Here is a 25,941-nt window from a genome sequence, read left to right on the forward strand (position 1 = left end):
CACTTAATTCATTTGGGAGAATCTTTTCAAATCATGCAAAGGTATGGAATGAAATTAAACCTAGCTAAATGCATGTTTGGGGTTCGTAGTGGCAAATTCCTAGGATATCTTGTCAATGAATGAGGGATTGACTTCTTAAGAAGATGCAAAAATTAAAAAAAAAAAGTCAGTGGTCGGAGCACGCTCCACACATATATATATTTTAATTTTTTATTATATATATTTGTTATTTAAATTAAGAGAAAGAAGATAAAATAAATAATTTATTAAAACGACTAAAAAAATTAATTCGAAATGTGTGTAGACAAAAAAAATATTGATAAAAATAACTAATTAAAAGATACGATTAGTTATAAAAATAATTATATTTAAGGATATTTTAGTAAACACGTATTCTGACAATCAAAGTTAATTATTTTAATGGCCTCACACTTAATATATAACTAGTAATCTGTGGCACTTTCTACATGCGTGCATAATTCTTTAATTTTATTTGTAATAAAGATATGTTTATAAAATTTTCATTGTTTAATAATATATATACAAAATAGTAAATTGATAATAGATTAATAAGGAAGTGGGAAAAAATAAATAATGGAATAATATTAGAGAGAAAAAAAAGATTCATGGAAATATAAGAAAAAAATAACTATCTAAAAATAGCATGAGAGTGTGAAGTTGAGTAATTAATAAAAAAAATTAAATTAAATATAAAAAAATACAAAATAACAGACCAAAAAAAGTAAAATATCAAAGCCCATCCATTTTAATAATAAAGTATATGTCTATACTGTATATAAAAGTATGAATCTCTTCTCGTATGTTTCCATTGTGAAAAGATTTTTATATCCTTAAGTAATATTTTAAATAATAAATCAGAATTATTTTTAAAAGATAAAATTCTATAAAAAAAAGATTATTTAAGAGTTCTAAATTCTAATACCTCTAAACTATTTGGATATTAATGGTAAATATATCCAACTAAAAAAAGTAAATAAATAAATGATATTTCTACTTGCTTAATTTGTTAGAAATTATTTTAAATATTGAAAAGATTAATCTATTAGGTATTAAAATTTAAAATAAATAGCATTAGAATAATATATAAAATACTAACATAAACTTCAAAAACTATATATATTTATGAAAGAAAAAGTATCATGAAATTTCAAATAAAAATTATCAATAGTATTAAATTTTGAAATGCTTTTGAAGAATTTAAAAGGGTGACTTCTAACTAATTGAGTTTAGAAAAAAAATATATTTTTGGTCCCTTATGTTAGGATCTTTTTCAGTTTAGTCCTATTTGTTATGATTTTGTCTTATTGTATCCCGTTAAAGTTGAAAGTTTTCTCAATTTTAGTTCTCACGTAAAATTTACTCAGGTTCGTCCCTTTGATTATTTGACTCTTTTTAAGTCATACCCATAGTATAATTGATTATGTGATAATCAATTTTAAGAAAAGTGATTATGGTATTTGGACGATACCTTTATCGTCCATGTGCAGAAAATCATCAAGGAGCATGCACGAAACATCATAGATCATGTATGGAAAAAAAAAAAAAAAAAAAAAAACTAAAGAGCAATTGTCAGAAATTAAAATCAGCTGTACTACTGTATATATACTGGCTTAGCATGATCAAAAATTGGATTTGTTTGTAATAACCTTAAACTTGTTTTACTAATGAGACATCATCTCGAATACTCCCCCAACTACTATGGTTATTACCTGAGACTACAATGTCCGAAGGCATGGGGAAATAAGTTGCAAAAATTCAGAAAACAAGGTTGTTTCTATATGTAATAATTTCAAGGAAGAGAACCAGTCAATCATGAAATGATCAGCTCTTCATTCAGTCACTCACATAAATGAAAGAATCCCTGTTGCTTTAAGTGTATAGACAGCTGCATCAAGCTGGTTTGATCTCCAAAATATGGCTGAACAAGGAACTGGTCCTCAATCTTCATCTCAGTACAACTTGTTGAAGCCGGCAGGCGATGAATTTTCCCCTAATCTAGGCAAGAAAGCTTCCCTGTCGAGGGAAACCTGAAGGGACGACATGATTTTAACCAACGACGTCCAGAGAAGAGGCGAGCAGCAAAACGCGTACCCAAAAATGGAAAGGGCCCTCACAACGCCGTCCGGGTACCAAGGATAGGCCATTACGAAGAGGGATCCCAGGATCCCGAACCATGGAGCTAGAACTGGCAGTGTTGGTAGTAGGAACGCGTTTGTGGCTACGCAAGAAAGTGAGAAGGCCCCCAGCAAATACAGACTCCAGCCTATAAGTGGATGAATCGTGTGGGGGACAAAGAAGAAAGGGACTACGTAGGCAGCAAGAATCGACCATATTGCGATCAGTTTCAAGCCCGCTTGCAAGAACAAGATCCGACGATAGCATAACTTGGATAAATTAGGCCGTGCTAGACGTGCCACGGCTATTATTCCCAAGTAGAATACAGCTTCAATGAATACAATTGGCATTTCTGCACTGTATCTGTTGAAAAACTTGATTGATTAGATCATTGCATAGCTGAAGAGTAAGTTGACCTTATTGGTGCATATATACTTTTGGATAATTCTTATACATATTGATATGAAAATATGAAACAGTGAGAATCAAGCAACGTGAATTGTGGGACTTGTACTGTGCTGGCGTAGCTTAATACTCGTTGTTTGGTGCTAAAATGTCGTGATAACATCAAAAGAATGTGAAGAAATATTAAACCGAAGTTACCCTAGAGTTTGTAGGCGTTGTTTATGCCATTGGATGCCTAAAGGGAGAACAGGCCACGACCACCAGTACCATGGTTTTAGCCACGGAGCTCCTGGGAAAGTGATAACGCTGTTAGGCCCGCACGGAACACTCCACCGGAGCCTGAGATCTGAGCCAAATAAAGACACCACGTGGTAAGAAATGAGAATATATGGTCAAGACAGTACATCAACATCATGGGATCGCGGCATTATGCGCTTACAATAATATGAAGCATCCATTTGATAGCCCAGAGGAAGTCTGTATGTCCCTTCAAGTCTTGTTCCGTTTGGTGGAGGATGGAACATCGGCTGATCAAGTAAATCAGGGAAGTAGCTCCCGATAAATCCTTGATCAGCACCGTCAGGGTTACTTCTTCCTGCCTCCAGTTGATGGATCATGTCATCAAACACCGTCAACGATGGCTGCATTGCAAAATACACGAGGTTACAACGAAAAGAGATGCAGTGTCTTAGGAATCATCCAGCTACAAAGAAACACTCTGTTAAGAGGATGTTTAGGTGGGCTTGTAACTCTCTTAAAACATCTTGAAAGTAAGCAGAAAGCTGAAATGGAGACAATGTCAACACCTGCAACACGAAGAGGCCGGTGTGGAAGATGCAGGGATTGATGAAGACTGCACAAAACTCCCCACATTGGAAAAGTTCGTCGGTCTTCTGGAGGAAGAGGTTGTCCGCATCAAGCATGACAACACGCTCGTAGTTCACTAGCTTCCAAGCGTAAAGTTTGTTGAGCGTTAGCTTAAATCTCCAATCGAAATTGGATTGAGTGCTGTACGGATTGTTTATGTTGTCGACTCGCATCACCTTAGCCCCGTCTTCTCCTTCTCTGCGCCAAAAAATCAAGCAACAAAACCGAAGAAAAACATTTCATATCCATAGAGCTAATCAATATGTTCCAAAGCTTGCAACCTTAATTTCTCATACATGATCATCAGCTAACTAAAATTTCTGCCTAATAGAATGTACATTTCTTGGATGACAGAGCATATTTTATGCTGATTCCACCTCTTTTTGATCAAGAACACATACTCGAAATTTCAAGAATACATATTATACAAGTTATTTAGGTTTATTTGGGCACATGCAATCTCCTACAAGTAAAGAAATCACAAAGGATAATGCTGAAAAAATTCTTCTTGTCACAACATTTAACTCTGCAAAACCATGCATCTTTCACAATTTCACTTATTCTGCTAGCATGCAAAGTCAGTAAATTCTTTTGGGTTGTGTTTGGATCGACAAATTTGATGGCTCGAGATTTTTATAGAATTTGCAAAATTGTCTAGCTTTAATAGTCTAGATAGCTCTGTTCTAGAGATGTTCAAAATTCGATTAATCGGCCGAAAACCGATCGAATCGAATTTTTTTGATTTGGATTCGGTTAACTGAACCGACCGCCATATAACCAAAATTTAAAAAATATACATTATATATTATAACTCTGTAAAATATATTAATATATATAAATTACATTTAAATTTTACAAGTATATATATAATATAATTTAATTTCTACTTACTTTTAAACTTAATTAACACGTAAAAATTATTAAAGTAATTGAGAAAATTATAAAAATGACAGTTTTTTTTTCCTTTCTTTTTTTAATAATATTCAATTTTTCAGTTTTCAATTGAATCGAATGGAAAAAAGTTTTGGTACGCCATTTCGACGTATCAAATTTTTTATTAATCAAAATATTAATTACAGTTCAATTCGATTAACCGAATTGAACACTCTCTTCTTTTACATTCTAATGCAATTCCAAACAAATCATTATAGAAAGAAGGTGGACCAAATTTCCCACCACTCTTTTGCTTTGGAATCTATCCCAAACTCATCATAGCTATAGAGAATCAATGCCTCTTAAATATTGATTAAAATTTGATATAATTATAAATATTTTTTAATCGAGATTATGTGACAATTATTTGATTATATATATCTAGTGCATGTATTAGACATCGAGTGCAATATATGTAAATTAAATATCGATTCAAAATTTCAATTTCTGTTCAATTTGACCTGTAAATCAAATTATGCACACCGATATACAACACCACCACAGACGAAAATGAAGGTCAAATTTTTATTACACTAGATACATTGTATATCGTCCCTAATATAAACAATCACCACATACTCATAGTTTTTCAAAAATGAGTATACAACAATTAATATTTAAGGGATAATCACATTCACCTCCCCTGAAGTTTGGTTAATTACATGTAGACTCTCTGTGGTTTGGAGAATTATATCTAGTGCCCTTGAGATTTGTTTTCGTCAGCCAAGATTCACCATATTTGTTGATATTACCAGAAAAATAGGACAAAAATTTATATTTACTCCAATTGACTTATTTCTAATATATTACAGGTCAAATAAATCTTTTTATGATCAAAACACCCTTATACATCTTCACACCTTAGTACGGATATATATCTTCACTCTGGTAGTTTAGTAAGGAAAAAAATATTTGATCTGCAATAAGTAAATCGAGGCTAAACATCAGTTTTCATTTAGTTTTTTCTTATTACATTGAACAAATTCACTGAATTTTGACTAACAGGAAAATCTATCAGATAGACAGATACGAACATTTGAATATCAGATGTAATTTTTCAGAAAATAAGAGATCCACACGCGTAACTACATCAAATCTGAAAAAAAAAAACAAAATATAACTCTCCGATTATTTAATTACACCAAAGCATATTCTTTTCTCTCCTTTTTAAACAGAAAGCCAAAAGCATATCCTCAACTTCTGTGTTAAGATAAACATCAACCAAAGTGCTGCTTTAATTTCCACGCACACTTCATCCATTTTTACATAATTTCAACCACAACCATTACTTTTTCACCATCCCCATGAGATGTATTCGTTTCTGAATTTTGATATTCTTTTAGATAAAATCCATTTTCATATTATTAAAAAATATGTCGTTTTAGGGGACAGCTCAGCTGTTTAATTTGGGTTTGGAAAAGGTCTTGAATTCGAATTTAGATTAATGGACGGACGAGTGTGTTGAGTGTGTTGAGTTATTCTGAATTTTTAAAAAAGAAAATAAAAAATATAAAAGGTGATTGTATTGTTTTAATCTCAAGGGTACTTTTGTAAAATGCCATTTTACATATATATATATATGTGTGGAAAAGATTACTGGTGTCGGTTCTTGATTGGCCAAATTTTGTATCATTTATTATTTCTACCACGTCAAAATTTGGCTTAAGTGTAAGAGGAGTAAATAAATAATTGAGTTAATATATTAATTCCTCATTTAAATATAACATATTGGATGGCAATAATTAATATACAAATATTGGGTATTAAATAGTATAATAATAATAATAATAATAATAGTAGTAGTAGGTAAAAGGACTTGCAAAAAAGACAAAATGACCCCCAGATTTTAATAACTTCAAAGCATTAGCTAGTAAGCTTATTTTTTAAATATTTTGATTTTTTTTATTTATTCGTGTTTTTATATTGGGTAAACTGCATGCAATAATATAATTTCTTCGTAAAATTAAAAAAACTCTCTCGTAATAATTATAAATATCTTATAAAATTACAAATATTATAGTAAATACATTCTATCTATGACAAAGAGTGTTTATTATAATATTTGTAATTTTAAGGAATACTTTTAATTATAATAACAAGAAAGTATTCATATAATTATGGTAAATCAGATTTCTGTCTCTCCAAAATAGAAAACAAAAGAGAGTGTACTTACAGAGGTTGAATCCAATGGAGGGGGACATCCATGGAGGCAATGACGAGGAGATCAGCATCAACCTTAAGCTGCTGGAGGGATCTCAACATGACACGTGTCGCAACGTAGAAGTCGTAGTCCCTTGGAGTTCCCATGTACATCATCGTAGCGTACGCGTTCCTCCTCCCACTCCCCTCCCCCTTCCCTTCACACACTACTGCTACTACTACTGTCCACCACCCCAATAAACTCAGTAACACCCTTCCCATTTCCCCTCTCTCTGTCTCTGTGTGTGTGTGTGTAATGCGTGTGGGAGGAGACTGGCGGTTGGTGTGTGCCTTTATTTGCAGCAGGAAATTTGAGGGAGACAAGTTTTGAGAGAGAGAGAGAGAGAGAGAGGAATTTCAGAGTAATTGCCATTTTCTTCCCTTAATAATTGTTTGATTATTATTATTAGTGGATTTAGTGAATAAACAAATTTGGGATGGCGGGGGTTTTATTTGGGAGAGTGTGGGTGGAGGTGGACGCGATAAATTCTAATTTAGACTCGATTTGATCAAATTTAAATAAATTATATATTAAGTATAATATATTTATTATTTGATTGATGTATAATTTAAGAAAAGTCATCAATCACATAACAAATATAATATAATTATTTTTATAATTTAAATGATTCGATCAAACTTAATTCGAACAAGAATTTTTTGTAAACCTGTTGGCGGTAGAATCCGTCCCGTTCTCAGAGTTGACTATATTGCCGGACTTTTGATGACATGGATAGCCACTGATATTTTTATGTGGGCTTGTATTAGTTATTCCATTTGTTTTGTATGTACGATTTTGTTTTGAAAAAGATGCGTCGTTAAAAATAAAAGAGTTTAAAATTTACAAACTGTTCAAATTTTTTTATCTGCAATGGATAAGAGAGTGTTGCGATATGAGTCTATAACAAATAAGGATTCCCATTTGCATATGTTAATTCCTTAACTATGAAGAACTTTGATGCTCATCATATATATAACTCGATTAACCATTGTTTAATGCACATTGTTTCCTACCATCATATATATATATATATGTATATATTTAAAATCCCACTTGGGCATTGATCATCTGGTGAAGAAAAAACTAAACCTTAACATTTATAATTGGAGCATTTATTCAAGTGGGATCCACACACACACAGAGACACACATATAGATGAAGTCAAAAGGCTTCAATCAAGCCTTCAACTCTTGTTACTTTGACTTGGATAGAAAAAACCTTCACTAGTTTTAGGAAGTTGAAGATGTAAGATTAGAGGGAGGGTGTTGCCGGAGACTATGGGATTGGATAATCAAGAATCTGTGTTCTTATAAAACTACATCATCAGTCCCACAATAATTTGACAAAAACAATGTGAGGAGTACATGTTTTAGGTATTGGTAAATACATAGGATATTTGGGCCTAAATGTAAAATAATGTATATTTTTAGTTGCTAATTAATTGTAGTATATTTTTCCAATAAATATGTAGATATATATATATATATATAGTGTTGTTTAGAAAAGAACAATAATGAATATTTAAAGTATTTTAGTGATGGATTTTTGTGTATTTGTTGCTCCAAAGCAATGGCATTTTTTTAGCGAACGCAGCTAAGCCTGCAAAAGAGACAAAATGTACCAAGTTGGGGAGGTTTCTAGCAATGGCCCTTTGACCCTTAAGTTAGTGTTGGAATTGGTTCTTCAGAGAGAATGAAATAGCTGGGTAGCAAATTTGTACCTGACTGCGAGAGAGCTAAGATTTGTAGTTATTGGTCTAATTGTATGTTAGGAATATATGTGTGAATGTTTAGGCCCCCATATTATGCGCCTGTACGGCCTTTCATCTATCGTCTCTCGGTCTTAGTTTATGGCATGAAATTTGCTGTCGGTTCTCATCCTGGATTAAACATTTATGTTTTAATACTTGAGACCACGTTTTACTTAATTGCACGACATAGGAACCCATTTCCTAATCGACCAACCACTGTGGCCACAGGTTTATAAGGTGTAAACGCGTCTCTAATTGCATAGGAGATATCGTTGTCATATACTGACAAGGAATGGGCCCTCTTCTTAAAATCCACCGTCCTTATTCTGACTGCACTGCATAAGGCTTATAATGATCATGTTTGTGACACAATCACCTCTCATCAGATCCAAAATATCGTCATTGTATGCACGTAACTGCCATGGTTGCTCAAATTTGAGGACTACTCCCATACTATCATAGGAGGGATTCAAGTCGTACTGACCAAGCTTCCAAGGCTTTCATATGACGATCCCTACGAGTCAGTTCAATCGATTTGCTAGTTAATCAACCCACTAAACTTCACAGACGTTCAACGTCTGTCGTCGATAAAATACAACATTCATTAAATGAATTTGATGCTTAGTGCAAGTTTTCATAGGACACTTGATGCCAAATCTCGAGGTCATTGAATAATATTTTATTATATCAAGTTTATTAAATAGATTACATCCCGATCAATATAATTGGCTTTCTGATCATATATTCTAACATTTGTGACCTCCACCTATCCATTAGCTTGAGGATAGGCCACTGAGGTGAATCTTTGTTGGATGCCTAGGTCAATACACCAGTCTTGGATCTTCCAGCCCTGGAACTGGCGACCATTGTCAAAAATAATTTCACGAGGGATACCATATCTGCAGATTATGTTTTCCCACATGAATTTTAGCACTTCAGTTTCTCTGATCTTGGTCAGAGGCTCGACCTTTACTCATTTCCTCAAATTTTCCACTTCTATCCTTGCGCAGATGGAAATAGTCCCACTATATCCATCCCCTACTTAACGAAGATGCAAGGTGCTGAAAATGCCTTAAAAGGCTCAGCAGGTACATGAATCCTTCTTAAGAGTTGGTAAAAAATATAGTATTGTTTGCACTTTCTTATCCAGTCTATGGCATCCATCTTAAGAGTAAGCCGAAAATGTTAGGCTTCCAAAGATTAACCTTCAAGGGCGATCCCTCCTATGTGAGAGCACATGAGCTGCAGGATAGATGTTCCCTCCTCTGCTGACAAGCATTGGAGGCTGAGTGAAGTTGCATTTATAGAGTATCCCTTGTAGTAGGGTAACCTAGTTTCTTTATTTCTCGGGTGGGCTGCTTTATTTTTCATTAGTAGGAAAGATACCTTCCTGGAGGTAGTCAATGAGGAGTTTCCTCCAGTCTATGCTGATATGCAAGATGATTACAGTATTATTATTTTAAGTATTGGTAAGTGTTCTTACCATGACAATGAGAATGTTGTAATTGGCAAGAGCTGGCTAGTTGAGCCAGGTAATTTGCATTGGTGTTTCCCATGCGGGTGACTCAGAGAAGCTCAAAACTCTTGAGCTCAATTATTTTTTGGAGGTATTCATACATTCTGTATTATTTTATGTTGTATGTACCTTCCACTTAGTTGGTCACGAGTTGGGAATTGGAATAAGTTGTCAGATTTCTTGCTCCTACATCAAGGGCCATCATAGCCTAGGAGTTGTCATATCTATCACGGCTCGCGGGCTTTCATATGACAAATCATGCAGGCCAGAGCAATGAAATTGACAACCCCTTGTCAAGCACCCAATAAAGTGCATAGACATCATATGTTTGTAGTTGATGAAACACACCACTCATTGATGAATGAAACACTAGGTGCAAGTCTCTATAAAATTCTTGAATTGCTTTTCTTAAGGATTTTTTAATTGAAACATTTTAGGTGAACCCTCAGAAGTTGATGTCATGGTCCCATCAAATGCACAAGCCAACTTCATTAGTATGTTTGATTTAAGAGGTTTGTCCGTGACATTCAGTAATTATGTAATTAAGAAAGATGACAAATTGATCGAAAAATATATTCTCATAAATAATACTTAACATTATATAGAAAAGGACTATTCAAAACAGATTACAAATAGCCAATTAATTGTCTTACCCATATGTCGTGGTTATGAGAGCCATTTGTTAGAATTTGAATTTAAAAAATTGGGTGACATCACTAAGCATTAATTAGATTGTGAAAATTATGATAAGAACAAAGGTATTCCATTGACTAGTTATTAAGCTCCGTAACTCACACAACTTAATAAGGACAAAACTTGAACCTACGATAGTGTTGTTTTTGCAGGCGTTGTATTGTTCTTGAGAGATTACTAGGCATTTCGAGTAGCATAAACCCAAATACTTCGCTAAAACATCTTACGCACTCAATGTTGTTTTTTCTGGAACAATAAAACTGAATGATTCCATAACCTAAGCATGGTTGAAGGATGAAAACGTCTCAATCAAATATGTTTAAAAGTGGCTAAATTCCGAGTCATCTAACCTCATTATGCCACAACTACCTTGGTACATCAGCGTCCAGGCTTGGCTCATGAGTTATCTCATACTCCTCCTAGCAAAATTCTTACATGATATGAAGAAGCTCTTTTCAGATATATGCTCTTAGTATAAAGAAGGAGGTGACTCTATGGAACATCTGTAGCAAAGAGTAAGTTTTTTCCCCCACCAACTCAAGTTTAGTGTCCATAAATATCTCGTCTTAATTAAAATAATCTCACATGTGTTTTGCATTCATTGAAATCATCAACTCAAGCAAAAACTACTTTTCTTCACTCACTCTGGTACACCCAAAAATTCAGAAACCATGTTCTCTTTAAAAATGCTCCTATTAACATCAGACATCTCTGGAGAACAACTCTGCTTTCTATAGAGAAATATCCTGGTAAGTTAGGTAAACCTAAGACTAATTAAAAGTGGACTAGATATCCCCACCACAAAATTAGATCAAACTGAACATTGATGGCTCTACTTTGAAAAATCCAAGACTAGATAGAAGAGGAGGCATTTTTCGAAACTATTAAGGTATTTTCATAGTAACATTCTCCATCTCAATAGGGACGATACACATATACAGCAGAATGTCTGGTGGACATTGCAATAAATAGAAACTTCTCACATCTTTTAATTGAAACGAACTCAATGCTTATTGTTAATTTTGTTTGCATGGAAGTGAAACCGGCCAAGCATCTACTCATGCTATTGAATGACTGTCAAAAGAAATTGACTAAAGTTTGGCCGTCCCCTTTTAATACTTAAGGTGCAACAATAATATTTTCTCTTTTTCAAAAAAGATATACAAAGACTAACCAAAAATATTCTATATATATATATATGCATATGCACATAGTAATAATTTTGATGGGTACTAAAATTTGCTAGCCAAGCGCCAGCAAGCCCTTAATTTCACCCTCACTTACAGTGTATGTGATCCCTCAATTCAAATATCATTCTCTAATAGGCATACATCATATTAACGTTATCTCCCTCCCTCTCCCTCCAGGAACACGAGCGTGTTCGCTCCTTCACTAATGCTCACCCTCAAATACAACCATCCACCCTCTTTTCAAACTTGCACACATACACGTCTCACACACTACTGCACTACCCTCACCTTCACACTTCCTGTTTACAAGCATCCTACAATAAATTAATGCTATGTGATAAAGAACACACAGACCATCTGATTTGAGAATTAAAAAAGAAAATCATAATTTAGCGCAGATTCAATCTGAGGCTTCTGAACATATAATCTCATGTCCCTATAAGCAATAAGTCTTGATTGCATTTAACAATAATTATTACCTTGTATTTGTTAACACATCGTAATCCTCAATGTATAAACAAATGAATTATACTATTTTCAGTATAACTTTTAAAGGTGTCCATGTTATCACATCTTGCAAGATCGGTAAACCTATTTCTCTATAAGAAACAACTAAGTGACAACTGACATTTAAAATACAACTATTCATATATATAAATATAACAAATAGGATAAAAGAGAAAATAAGGGATCTCATTTCGCCAAAGTCCCCACGACATAATTTGTGAGACTTGAGGACTGTGGCTGCATGGAAATATTTTCTATTTACATGTCGTAGCATTTATCAGAGTTTCACTTCATGAGGATCATCTCCACCACCACTCATTGACGAGCGTGCTACAGAAGGGTCACTTGGCATGATTGGTGAGGGGAGCATACCTAACACCTCTCCCAACGGTTTTATGTCAGCGCTGTTTGGATCACTAAAAGAATTATTAGAGATTCCACTCCATGATGCTGTGCGTCGTGAGTGTGAAGAGGAGGAGCCATTATTACTCATCCCCTGATTAGAGATATCGGCCATGCTTGCGAATCTTTGCATTGTAGCAGAACATTGATGTGTAGGTGAGTGGAATGAGTCGCTTAAAGTAGAGGATGCATGATTTTCATGAGTTGATGTGTCATGCATGTCATTTGCAGAAGCCTCAACGGGATGATCAACAATATGTACTGGAGTGGGAACAAAGAATTTTGGGTTGGCTCCAGTTGTTGGTTTGACTGATGGAGCAGACGGTGGCTGAAACAAATTTGTTGCATTCCCACCACCTTTGTTGAAGGTATCGACATACCTGCCAGAGAGTAGAGGTTATCAATCCACCTCAACAAGTGAAGTAACTGAGTCGTTTCATATTTTATAATTAGTTCTCTTGAAGACAACCAGGTAACAACTATCCCAGTACAAAATATAAAGCTACCTGAAAAATGCACCAATTAGGAATAATATCATAGTTTTGTTGGCCTTAGCCATGAGTCTGTGCATAACTATAGTAAGACCTCTGTTATGTCCATACTAGTAAGGATCATAATAACAAGGTTAAAGAAGAACATAAAATAACGATAAATGCCATACAAAGTATACCAAGTTAATCATTTTAGTCAAGCATAATTCTCCACCAGTTATTCTTTCCTTTTACGCTATCATTTTGCCAAATATGATCTAATCTAGAAGGATGAATTCTAAAGGTGACACATAAGTTTACCTAGATCGTACACCCATCCTTCCACGTGTTGAGTATTGATTTGAGGTCGGAGGAAGCGGTGGTATTCCTGAACTACTATCCACAATCTTCGGGCTTTTAGATTCTGGACTTCGATTGGTATGAGAAACTTCATTTTGCAGTGCACTCTTTAAGCGGTAATCTGATGTTCCATTCTGGAAAACTGTAGTTGGTGGTGGGGGTGGAAGTGTTGCTTCCTCTGATGGAGGTTCGACACCTTCTTCTACCCATCTCTTGAGTTTCTCATCATAATAGAACTTATTAGATTCACCCAATTTCGCCTAGAAAGTAATTGCAACCATAAGAAAGCATACAAATCTTAAAGTTTACAAGTATCATGATGGCTTATTTTGTCAAACAAGAACTTAAGTACCTGGCGACCTTGTCGGGGTCTAAGCACTAATCCTACAGTCTTTTGCAATAGTTGAGAACCAAAACCAAAACTACCAAAGCCAAATGTGCCACCAATTGTTGATGCTTTGTCTTCCACATTTGTTGAACTTGCTTCCTTCAATGAATCAGTATGACCCTGCACATATTATAAAAACTTAATTCATTTTCTATAATCACATAATCAATCAAACTATACGAACAATTGTCCTTCACAGCGAATGAAAACATATAGATCGAAACAAACCTGCCTTGGACTTCTCCCAAAGTTAGGTTCTGAAACACTTCTTGTGTGCATTACCATTCTATTGCTATTAGTTGTCCGATCACTTATGGGCTCTGAAGATTGAGAAGGTACTAGTGACGACATAGCCAATGTCGATTGGCTAGTCGATACTCTAGGTCCAAGTAACTGGTAATTCTCGTTAACTTGAGCATTGTCGCTTGCTACTGACACTGTTGGTGGTATACTACCAACGACACGATGGGCAGTAGTATCAAAAAGGTTGAGCAATTTACCTACCAACTTTTTAGGAGCTAAGTTTGTGGAAAATCCCCCCTATATAAAAGAATGTTTGAGTTATAGGTATCAGTAAAGCAAAAAGAGACAATTAGAGGATAGTAAAATACCTGTTGGTGAGCTTTGATCCTTTCCTCAAGTGACGAAACTAAATGTTTTAGAGTCTCCACCTCTGTAGTTCGACCAGTTTTGAGAGATTTAATAACTGCTTGACAGTACCTACATTAAACAGTAATGCTGAGGAAACAAAAGCTAACTACTCACAGAAAATAACAAATGTATAAGTAGGTGAGTACTTCAATGCATCAGAGATCCTCCCAACTTCCGCCAACATGTGAGCATATATAAGCTTATATGGTTGAAATGAAAGTAAGACAAACTGAGAGTTTCCAAGCATCTTTGAATATTCATATATCTCTGTCCTCTGTACAGATAAGAAAATGTCAGAATATGCACTATATGCTCTTCACCCGTATATTAATAAACAAACTATAATTTTTTGCTGTATTGTGCCTCAAAAGCTAGTTATAGGCGACTGCCAAGGATGAGCTCAAGGCCCGCCCATCAATATCCAACACCCACAACTACATATAAAAATTAAGATAGTGAGTTTTTTAGAATTATAAATAGAAATTAAATTTGAACCTTCTTCAGTAGTTCTACTCACACACAAGCACATGAAAACTAGAAGAACTATCTTATAGGAGAGTTTAACTATATATTATGATGTCCTAATTAGATTGATACATATATGCTAGTAGTAGAAGTTAATTAGAATTATATCAATCAACACTAAAGCAAAATATTTATTAAGTAACACAAAAATTCATATACACATCAACAGAAATATGAGATGAGTGTTTTGTTAGAAAATTAGGAAATGTAAAAAGTTCCATAGGAATTTTAAAGTTTCACATGAATACTAAGAAATATGAGTGATTAAATGAACTAGATAGTTTCAGAACTACCAAGTATATTTGTTTCCATTGAATTGAAAAACGAAACTTTTCCATATTTTCGATGGAATGGAATTTTTATATGTGGTCCTAAACAGTGGATTAGGCATTTTAGAACTAAAAGCAATATAACGATGACTATGGAATAATAAGCCTACAAAAACCTGAATAGCCTCTGGACTGGCATAAGTCCGTGGATATTTCCAATGATCAGCACCAACTAGACACATTCTTGCAGTGTCTGAATATGGTTCAAAGCTTGCTTCCGCAACCAAGTAGCATATATGAGCAGCAATTATCTAAAACAAAATTATTTCAAATAAACAATTAAAAAGGTTTTAAGCAAGAATAAGGAAAAAGAATTTCCATAAAAATAACCATAACATACATCACTTCTTTGTTTCCACAAACAATCTCCAAGATGCATAAGCACAAGTTCATCATCCTTTGTCCTATTTGCAGTTATCACTGCCAGATTCTCTTTCCAGTCATCCAGCATGCCATTTGTACCAAACTAGAATTGCGAAAAGGAACACAAAAAGACTAGTTATTTTATACTTTAAGGTAATTTCTATCAGCTTAGTAAACCACAAACAACAAACAAGCGTATATATCACCAAATTAGTCAAGTAAATCATATTGCTCACCAATAAATCAACTCTCATAACTATAGAAACAAGTGTTACAAAGTGTAAGCAGACAAAAGGAGATGATCGTAGAATAGACATATACCTGAGCTGGTTGTTGAGGTATATTTATAGCACCAACCATGTTACTGATAGTTGTGTTATCAGCTGAAAACACATCAGCTGGTTGACCAACAATTAGCAAGCATATTGTTCGCAAAGGTGACCCTGCAACAAACTGATGCAATGCCATTTGCTTGACAGTTTCAACATAGAACTGCAGTTAATTTTCCAAGTAAAAGTTAGAAAGAAGATGCTAAGATGGGCCAAGTGCGGCATAATGGAATATCATAATGACAAACCTGATCACCAAGTTGTGCAGCAAGAACAAGGGCAGGACCCCACAACTGTCCCTCTTGGGCACATTGCAAAGCCTCTTTCTTCCTTCCAGAAACCAGAAGACTTTGAACCTCAGTGGCAGTGACCTAAAATATGAAGTAGTACTTCATAATAGATTATTAAAATTTCCAAAAACAGTTTACATAGAACCATTTGATACCTGCATTTGTTCTTCAGACGGTATCTGCTGCAAGCATTTGGAAAAAACACCATATTGACTAAACTGCAAATCATTTCTTTTGGTAGATGCAAACAATTTGGCTACTGCTGATTCTGGAGAATCATTTTCCTATCGGAATAACAATAAAGAAAACACTAAGAGCTAGATTAGTTATTGATCCCTAAACAATGAAGCAGATATAAAAAAACCTACTTTCCAGGAAAGCATAAATGTAAATATATATCCCCTCAAATTGTTGTTGGCACAAAGGGACTTGTTTAACAAATAGTGATATACATACAAGTTCAAGAAAAACTGATGCATTGACTCTTTAAAAAATTGCATTCTAGGCAAGTTTATTACGACGCACAAGCTTGTGTCATGATAGACAAGTTGCATAATCAAAGATAGTAGAGAATGATAAAAAATAGGGTAAATTATATGTTTCCATCCAAACTATGGGTCATTTTTATACTTTGACATCGAATTATACTTTTTTTTATGTCAACATACCATCTCAACATTTGTGAAATTTGCACTTTTTCATATATGACCTTCTTTTTGTTGATTTTTTTGCCAAAAAAATATCGCATACTGTCTATATGTGAAAAATATCACATCACATAACCCTTAAAAATCACATGTGCAATACATGTGATGCTTTTTATATAAAAAACTTAATTAAAAAATAATTATAAATGACAAAGTGCAAGATTTTATAAAGTTGAAATGTGTTGACAAAAAAAAAAAAAACATTTAGATGCCAAAGTGTTAAAACGGTCATAAATCGAATAAAAAAAATGTGAATAACAAATTAAGAACTATAGCAGGTTTTGACATGATAGAAATATGGTACTGAACTAATGAATTTGATTGTGCTAAGAGCTCAAGATCAGGCCCCATATCTTTAGTTTAATTTTCCTCACAAAGGAGTTCATTAAGAGAATATGTCAAAGTAAAATCCACTAATGCAATCACATTCAAAAAATACCAACATGGTATGATGGTATAAACAATAGACATAATGTGCTTGATTGTAATTAACATAAGTTTGGTACAAAGGAATACTGATCAATCATGATGTCACATCCAAGTCAATAGTCTCAATCAAGCTAATTTCATTCATATAATAAATGTATAATCTACCTTCAATATAGTATCTGTACCATAAGGAGATCGAAGTTTTCCATAATACTGACAAGCTATTTTAAGCAGCGATAGAAGCATCTTTAAAACTTCAGCCTTCCGATAATCCATATCAGCAAGATTTGCTATTCTTTCGTCAATCCATTTGTTCAATTCCCTAGCTCCAATACTTCCACTACTAAGAGGACCTGGAACAAATTGCTGACAGAGAGCTTGGAAGTAATTGTAAACACCCATAACATTGTTTGAAGAATTAGAGTAGTGATTCGCAATTTCTGCTAAGTTTAGAATCGATATTGAACCTCCTACATTATTCTTCACAAAAATATAAAAGAGTTTAGCATGTAGTTCAAGTTATTAAAAAAAAAAAAAACTCAAAAAGGAAGTCAATGACACAGACCTGGCCTCCAAAGTTAAAATTTTCGGTAGAGCTACTGTCTTTCAGCACAATGAGTTTTCCACCAAAACCAAACGCAACCAAAGCATGTGCAGGACGACCTGCAGATGACCTTCCAGTAGCAGGAGTATAGGAGATTTGAGCACTCTGATTGTGTTGCTTAGGAAAGTTGACTGAATTTTTATTGTTGTAGTAGTCATTTAAGACATGTTTTTGGTCATTTTGGTTAATTTTGGAATCATTGTATTGTTGAGTTAAGTTTCCACCAGGAAAACCTAGCAACCCAGAAGACATGGAAAATTCGTTCTGACCTTGACTTGCATTCTCATAATATGAAGCTTTATAATTAGTGGTATTTTGTCCATTCTCATGAGGAATCACAGTAAAGTTATGCTTATGGTGATCTTCACTTAGTTGGTTTCCAATGTACTGTGGAGTTGATTCTCTCCTGGCAACATTTTGAGGTTGCCACATGCTTGAGCCCTGTGGACCATAATTGCTGGCAGATTGAGTCCAAGTCTGATCCTGGACTTGGCTGCCAAAGCCTTGAGTGCTATAACTATTACTTTGATCATTTGTGAGGTTTGTCTTCTCATCATCTTTTTGATAGAATGTATCACTTGATGCATATCCACCCCCATGCATCTCTTCCTGAACTTGAGGAGTAGACTGGACTAATGTAGTGTATGATTCCAAAATGCGCCATTCTTGGGCCACAGTATCATAATACCATCCAGGGTACTGAGGATCAAACACCATATAAAGTGGATAATTATTATTATCTTGGGAAACCTGATTCAAGTCTGATGAAATTGGGGAGGTGCCATTACTCTCTTCTAAGGTTTGATTCCAATTAGTTACACTCTCAGTTGTACCTATCTCAGCCATAGTTCCAGGAACAGATTTAGAAGTTTGTTGCAAGTAAGAGACCTCAGCCAACTCATTAGCCAACCCCCAAGTAGAAGATAAATTAGAGCCAACGTTTGCTTGCATATTGGAACTGACATCATAACCATCTACCTGATACCATTGTCCGGTACTTAGGTCATACTTCCAACCTGGATACTGATTCTCCCAGTACTGACTACTATTCAAATCATGTGCACCTGAACTCTGATCTGTTGCTACATCATTATTGTATCCCTCATTGTACTGCCAAAAGCTATTAAAGTTCTCGACATAAGCGGACCTATGTATATCATTACCAATAGAAACATCTGGCCCATTATTTATAGTATGCCCGACCACCTCAACAAAAGCACCATCACTTTTCTCTCCTCCCAATTCGGTGAAAAAGTCTGAGTATGATCCAAATCCATTACCATCACCTTTGGCTGAATCAGCATGAAATGCACTCCATCCCACTTCTTTAACTCCTGGAGTCCCTGATTCACCACTAATCTTACTCACGACAGTTATATCAGAAAAACCCTCACCACTACTTTTACTCACAACTGTAGTATCCGATAAAACTTCAGTACCTCCATCTTCATTTTCCGATTGGTGAATAAGACTCTCAAACTCCAAATAATTTGACAACATTGATGGATTTCCACTTTGCCTCGGAGCTCCTAAGTTATTAATTTGTTCAACTTTCCCAATTTTTGTGCTTCGATTATCAATTCCGATATGGTTACTAGTGCCAACATTATCACAATTAACGTCACCATTACTATCAATCTCATCGATCCTCAAATTTGCAAGGGCCTTAACCTCGTCAGATTTATTCCCATTTGAGGAAAACAGAGGCACATATGCCGATGATGTGGTGGTGACCTTAAAGACTACGTCATCATCATCATTCACTAATTTATCAAAGAAATCCTCGTCTGTAGTATCCTCCACCTGAAATGGAGGAGGACCTGAAGCCATCTACTCAACTGCAACCCTAAATTCCACAAAACTCCCACAGCCAAGTTCAATGTTGTAAAAGTTCCAAACGCTAATTGATTCGAGCTAACAAAACTCCGATTCAAAAAACAAAACCAACTTAAATTAACCACAATAAAAAACCAAACCAAACAAATCAAAATCATGAAAGATCTAAGGTTTCTCGCATTTACCCAATTTATAAACCATGAAAAAGAAAAAAAGAATAGCTGAGAATTCTGCAAAAGTTGACTATATTTCTCTGCATAGGATCTAAAAGACAATCGTAAACTCATTTGAGAAAAGCATTAACTTACAGATCAAAATAAACATTCCAGAATCGAATCATGCATTATAGATACATCTGCCTCGTACGTATCTTCAAAAAGAGAGAGAGAGAGAGAGAGAGGTTGCGTGCATGCAAACTGAGGAGAGAAGACAAACCCCTCGGTCTCGCTCCAAATGTCTCAACAATCCACCCAAAACTCGGTTTTCTTCCCCTAAATATATATATATATATACATATATACTTCATATATATTTCAACCAAATATTTACACACTTCATTTAAATTTTATCTACTTGCTCAAGTTTTTTTTTTCACTTTTTACCTTTAAATAATTTTGATAATTCATCTTTACTAATATTACTTAATAATTATTTAATTAGGACTAACATAATAGGGGCAACAAATTTATGCATGCACAGTACATTCTAGCAGCCCAGAAAGTAACACAAATATGCATGTATTTGGACGTATTTTTATGAAATTTTGCAATTTTTGAAATATATGTATGTATTTGTATGTAGTTTTAAGAAATATGCATTTTTTTTAATTCAGAAAAACATAAAAGATAGCATAGTTTTAGAAAAATTTGGAAAATTGTTGGGTTGCAGTCTCATTTTAGGAATAATATTATGATTCAGTGCACAGTTTAGAAAAAATTATTGAATTTAGTACAATAAATTATAATGTAATTATATACTATAAGACAATTTATATCATTATAGTAAAGCTCAGATAATACACAATTCATTTAATATACTCTATAATAAATAAATTATTATAATATATATTAATACAATGATTTTTTATGTCTGTATTTTATGATAGGTTTAGTACATACATAATATTTATATCATTATAAATATAAAATACTGATACTACAAGAAAGAACGATGAGCATTGGAGCTGCCCGAGATTGAAGGAGGTTGAGGTAAGTAATTTATATAAATTTTTTCTTTCAATATATTAATTTAATTTTTTTTTTTTTACTAATAACGTAATTTTAGTCACCTAATTTATCGACACCTAGTCCATCCCTCCGTCCTAGCCTCCAATTGATCCCCGACCCCCAACGATGGTGTACAAGACCATGCAAATGCTAGCAATGGGGAGGCTGATCTAGATTAGAAACGTGGCTTTTTATTATATATAAATACAATCTTACTATTTTTATTTTGTTAATTATATTATTAACATTTACTTGCTAGATAATTTATTTAAAATATTTTACACTTAAGAAATTCAACAAAATATTTGTAACTTAAAATTCAACGATAATAATATAATGATAAATAATATTATAAATATTATATTCTTGAAACGGTCATTGAAATACTCTTTTCCCGGACATAATCTAGAAATAATTACAAAATCGTCCCAATCAAATTACAAAGTCGATCAAAACACCATTACAAAAAATCAAGTTAAAAAAAAAAATACAAATCTTCATACCTCCCATTACAACAGTTGTTCCGACAAGAAGAACAAAAACCACTCCAAAACAAGTCACCATGACTATCACAAAATAAGGTACAAAAACATACATAAAGCTGATAGAAAAACCATTATAATATGTGTTAGAACATATGTTACAACACAAGGTCAAAATCGTTCCAAAACAAGTTTAAATGACCGTTCCAAAAAGATATAAATATAAAATTTTTGGTGTTACAAAAGCCGGTCTAAAATGCAGTACAATTTTTTTTAGTCAGAGGCCATCCAAAAAATAAGTTACAAAGTCAATTTCGTTATCCAGTCAAAGCTTGTGATGGTTTCTCGGCCATTACAATATCCGAGTCAAAATAGTAACAACTATTGTAAAAGTTACTAACATTTTGTAACGCCTGTTAGAGGAAAGGATGACTAGCCGTTACAAATCCTAGAAACTTTTTATAAATTTAATTTTGACCATTACGAAAGATGTTCCAGTTATTTATTTATTTATTTTTTGTCATGTGCCGATGATATGAAAGTAATGTAGATATATGTTATTAGATGCATATTTATCGTTAACTTAAAATTATTGAACTTGTAAACTTTTGCTAAATTAATCGACTAAATTTACTTGACATCTAAAAATTCTTAGATTTTATTTACATATATATTATTAAGATTTTTTGTACATATTGATGTGGTGCCTAAAATATGCACCTGGCCCAAACAGAGGCCCGACCTACCTGGAGGGCCAATTTACACAGAAGCATGGTTGGAAGCCTTGAGATGGGTGAGATTCGAGAGGGAGTAGCCTCCACGACCCATATACCGCATATGGACTTTCGGGAGAGTGGGTCACGATCAACCGCCCGTTGGCCCAAGGGGGTCCGAAGTTGACTTGGGCGCCAGGCTGGTCACGCTCCCAAGTGGTGCAAAATTATTCATCTAAAATAAGAGCAGACGTCTACGTAGGTAGTGTCAAAGATAAGGAGATAATGATGGATATTGCATGTGCCCCGACCACCTCTTGGGAGCTTAGGACTTATCCCCCAGAAGGTTTATTGAATCGAAACTCCCCCTAATCGGACACTTTGAGATCTTGTTAACAATTTTCAGATTTTGAGGAAACTTATCAATAGCAACTGCCGACCTGAGTACTTAGGGATTACACTTTTTCATCTGCTGAGAAATTGCGGCTATAAAAGCTAGGCTTTCCCCCTAGGCTAAGGGTAATGCCTCTTTTGCATGAACACACGAACAAATGCACTGCGAGAGCACTTTAGCAATCATATTATTTTCTCATCTCCGACGCACTCATTACTACTTTATTTCTCTTAATTTTATCTTTCCACGACTGTTTACTCACTTGAACGTTGGAATGTTAATGTTTTTTGTTCTTTTTTTATTTTATTTTATTTTGTGCAGAACCTCTTTCAGGATTGCAAGGAATTTGGTCCAAAAAGCTTATGAGGCCAAAGACTTCTCTAGAGAGCAATTCTTATTCACATCATGATGATTTGTCAAAAATTGCCATAATTTTTTATTTATATTTTTTTTTAGTAACAATTCTAAATTAATTTGAACGTAATGTGATAGTTTACAAAAAAAATATATAGGGTAAATATAATTTTTGGTCCCTCAACTTTGCCACTTATCCAGATTTGGTCACTCTTATTTTCTCCTCGCCAGACTTAGTACCTCAAGTTTATAAATTCCATCAATTTTGGTCTCTTCCGTTATATATCCATTAGTTTTAACAGATTTGTGAAATAAAAGAAAACAAAAAGTTTTTGGCTTCCATAACAATTCAAAACCATGAGCTTGCATGAAAGAATAAGGAACCTCGCCATTCCACCAAACACATCAATTAATTATTTCTCTAAATGAAATATTATTATACTATCTGTAAAATATAAAACATGTTAAAAAACATCTCAAAATCATGCTGAAAATTTTCAAAATCAACCAATATCAATTATTGTTATCTTATATATACTTATAACAAAAATTAAAATATAATCAACCAAAATAACACAAATACCAAACAATATCATAAATCAGAGCATATAAACAAATACATAAAAGTGATGTCACCAAATACATAAAAAAAATCTCAAAATATTTTGAACATCAGTAAAAACTTAAACCATAATAAAAATTTATTTTCGGTGTTGTGATTATAAAATTGTTTAGTGTTTGTGTTATTTTAGTTGGTTATATTTTAATTTTTATTGATTGATTTTGAGTTATTTTTTAACATGCTTTTTTATTTTACATTATAAGTAATATTTTATTTACAAAAAGAACATATTGGTCTGTTTGGTGGAATGGTGAGGCTCCCTATTCTTTCATGCAAAGTCACGGTTTTGATTTGTTATGTTAGCAGAAATTTTTTTTTTCTCCTTTTATTTCACAAATTCGTTAATACTAACGGATAGATAACGAAAGACACCAAAATTGACGGAATTATAAACTTGAGAGACTAAGTTTGATAAGGGAAAAATATGAGGGACCACATCTGGATAAGTGGCATAGTTGAGGGACCAAAAATTATATTTACCCAAATATATAAATATATAATTTAAATTAGTTAACATGGAATAATATATAGAATACATAAAAAAAATCCTGAATTTTTGAATCATAGAAATTCATCAAATAAAAGTTAAACGCAAATCCAAGGGGACAAAAAAAATTATATCAAATGGATAAATGTTGTAAAAAATGTAATTTGGTTGAAAAATATCCATACTTTATTTTAATTTTTGAATATTAACTGTTGTAGTTTTGGTTTTTCTCCAGAATTAGTGCATCTATTTACGTACAGAAATGCATTATATTGATATTGAATAATTAAAAATAGATATGTGATTTAATATCTGATAATTAGTGTATCTTTTTTCAGGTTCATATCTGATAAATTTTAGTATCTTAAGGGTACGTAGAAAATCATACACATATATATACTCTTATTATATTATCAAGGAAATATCATAATTTAAAACTTAAGAGAAGACGATTTTTTTCCTTTACAAATTAATGGAAATAAAATCTTGGGACTAATTTTGTAATTTGTTTTTAATAATTTTAGCATTAAAAGCAAATCCCCCTCATTTGTGGGACCAGTACAGCAATTTAGCCCAAAGGTAAGATACAAAATTAATGCCATATGCAAGAGATTATGAAATCAAAATGGATTGATTTTTTCTTTTTCAAATATTATTTCATCCTCTATTTATTTAATATTTAATATATGATGCATTTTTTGTGGAGCTTTGAGCAATTCGATTTTCGACTGAAAGGATGAATGATCTAGCTCTTGAGAAAGCCATTTTTGAAACAGATTCGACGGATGTTGTCAAATGGATTAAAGAAAAATCTGAAGATGCTGATCGTGCAACTCACTTGAATGTCTCAGAATTCAAAGAATATGGGGAATCAAATCCAAATGGGATTTTCAGAAAATTCTTAAATCGTGTAATGGTTTGCTCCATGACGTGTCTAAACAGGCATATGGAGCTAACTGGGACAGTCCTATCCGAATCGATGTTTTTTGTGATGAGGGATCTAAATTTCTTGAACTTTTGGGCTTTTAATTAATGAAATTCATTAGATCAAGAAAAAAGTGGATTGAATTTTTTTTTTATTGCAAATATTATTTCATCTTCTACTCTATTCAATATATACACATCATATGTATAAAAATAATATTATATATATTTAAACTCTTTTTATATATATGATATATGTATATTAAATAAAATAAAAAATAAAAAAAATTTGCACCAAAGGATTTTATTCAATTAAAACCTCTTAAAAGAAAAAAAAAAGTTTAATGGGATAGCAAGTCCACTGTGATGCATGGACATTGACACGGCGATATGAAAAATATAAAAAAAATTAGGACACGATACGACACTGATACGGCTATGTATAATATATATTTTTATTATATATATTCTTAATTTTTCAAAAAATTAAAATATGCAATATGAAAAATATTAAGATAAAATATAAAATATAAGCATGTATTACATCTATATTTTTAATCAGATATGACTTTAAAAATATACATAATCAGTTTATTTAAAAAAAACGCAATGAAAATTTTTTAATAATTTGAATTAGTTAAATCATGAATATCTCTCAATTTTTTATTAATTTTATCCTAATACTTTTAAGAAAAGTGAATAAATTCTTTTTCTTTTTTATTAAGCATGATTTAAAAAAAACAGTCCAATTTTTTTTAAAATTATAAAAAGAATTAAAATGTGTCCAAAACGTGTCGGACACGCCAACAACTGTGTCTGTGGCGTATCTGACGCTGTGTCCCCTTTTTTTTAGTTTTTT

At 33.2% G+C, this 25,941-nt stretch overlaps 2 protein-coding genes across 2 annotated transcripts; both read right to left on the reverse strand.

Moving 5' to 3' along the window:
* Positions 1–1,587: 1,587 nt before the first annotated feature.
* LOC105155847 (putative glucuronosyltransferase PGSIP8) lies at positions 1,588–6,946 on the reverse strand. Its single transcript, XM_011071825.3, has 5 exons — positions 6,515–6,946; positions 3,348–3,606; positions 2,981–3,182; positions 2,740–2,887; positions 1,588–2,499 (listed from the first exon to the last, which is right to left on the reverse strand). The coding sequence occupies exons 1-5, from the start codon at positions 6,760–6,762 to the stop codon at positions 1,971–1,973; spliced, it is 1,386 nt and encodes a 461-aa protein (XP_011070127.1). The 5' UTR covers positions 6,763–6,946; the 3' UTR covers positions 1,588–1,970.
* Positions 6,947–12,373: 5,427 nt separating this feature from the next.
* LOC105155848 (protein transport protein SEC16A homolog) lies at positions 12,374–20,339 on the reverse strand. Its single transcript, XM_011071826.3, has 13 exons — positions 18,006–20,339; positions 17,606–17,920; positions 16,460–16,588; positions 16,263–16,385; positions 16,007–16,177; positions 15,663–15,788; positions 15,439–15,573; positions 14,615–14,742; positions 14,429–14,537; positions 14,046–14,357; positions 13,782–13,937; positions 13,391–13,689; positions 12,374–12,979 (listed from the first exon to the last, which is right to left on the reverse strand). Exons 1-13 carry the CDS (start codon positions 19,872–19,874, stop codon positions 12,475–12,477), a joined length of 4,377 nt encoding a protein of 1,458 aa, XP_011070128.1. The 5' UTR covers positions 19,875–20,339; the 3' UTR covers positions 12,374–12,474.
* Between the last annotated feature and the right edge of the window lie 5,602 nt (positions 20,340–25,941).

The sequence above is a fragment of the Sesamum indicum genome, linkage group LG2 (assembly GCF_026168435.1).
Source record: "Sesamum indicum cultivar Baizhima isolate 11 linkage group LG2, ASM2616843v1, whole genome shotgun sequence".
NCBI lineage: Eukaryota > Viridiplantae > Streptophyta > Magnoliopsida > Lamiales > Pedaliaceae > Sesamum > Sesamum indicum.

What these genes read in the sequence shown, in the direction of transcription:
- LOC105155847 (XM_011071825.3), bottom strand. Translation starts at nt 6,762, where the DNA reads ATGGGAAGGGTGTTACTGAGTTTATTGGGGTGGTGGACAGTAGTAGTA. An exon ending in CCGGCCTCTTCGTGTTGCAG is followed by an intron (nt 3,183 to 3,347) that starts GTGTTGACATTG and finishes TTTGCAATGCAG; the next exon opens with CCATCGTTGACGGTGTTTGA. An exon ending in CAACGCCTACAAACTCTAGG is followed by an intron (nt 2,500 to 2,739) that starts GTAACTTCGGTT and finishes GTTTTTCAACAG; the next exon opens with ATACAGTGCAGAAATGCCAA.
- LOC105155848 (XM_011071826.3), bottom strand. Translation starts at nt 19,874, where the DNA reads ATGGCTTCAGGTCCTCCTCCATTTCAGGTGGAGGATACTACAGACGAG. An exon ending in GTACAGATACTATATTGAAG is followed by an intron (nt 16,589 to 17,605) that starts GTAGATTATACA and finishes TTATTCCGATAG; the next exon opens with GAAAATGATTCTCCAGAATC. An exon ending in CTGCACAACTTGGTGATCAG is followed by an intron (nt 16,178 to 16,262) that starts GTTTGTCATTAT and finishes AATTAACTGCAG; the next exon opens with TTCTATGTTGAAACTGTCAA.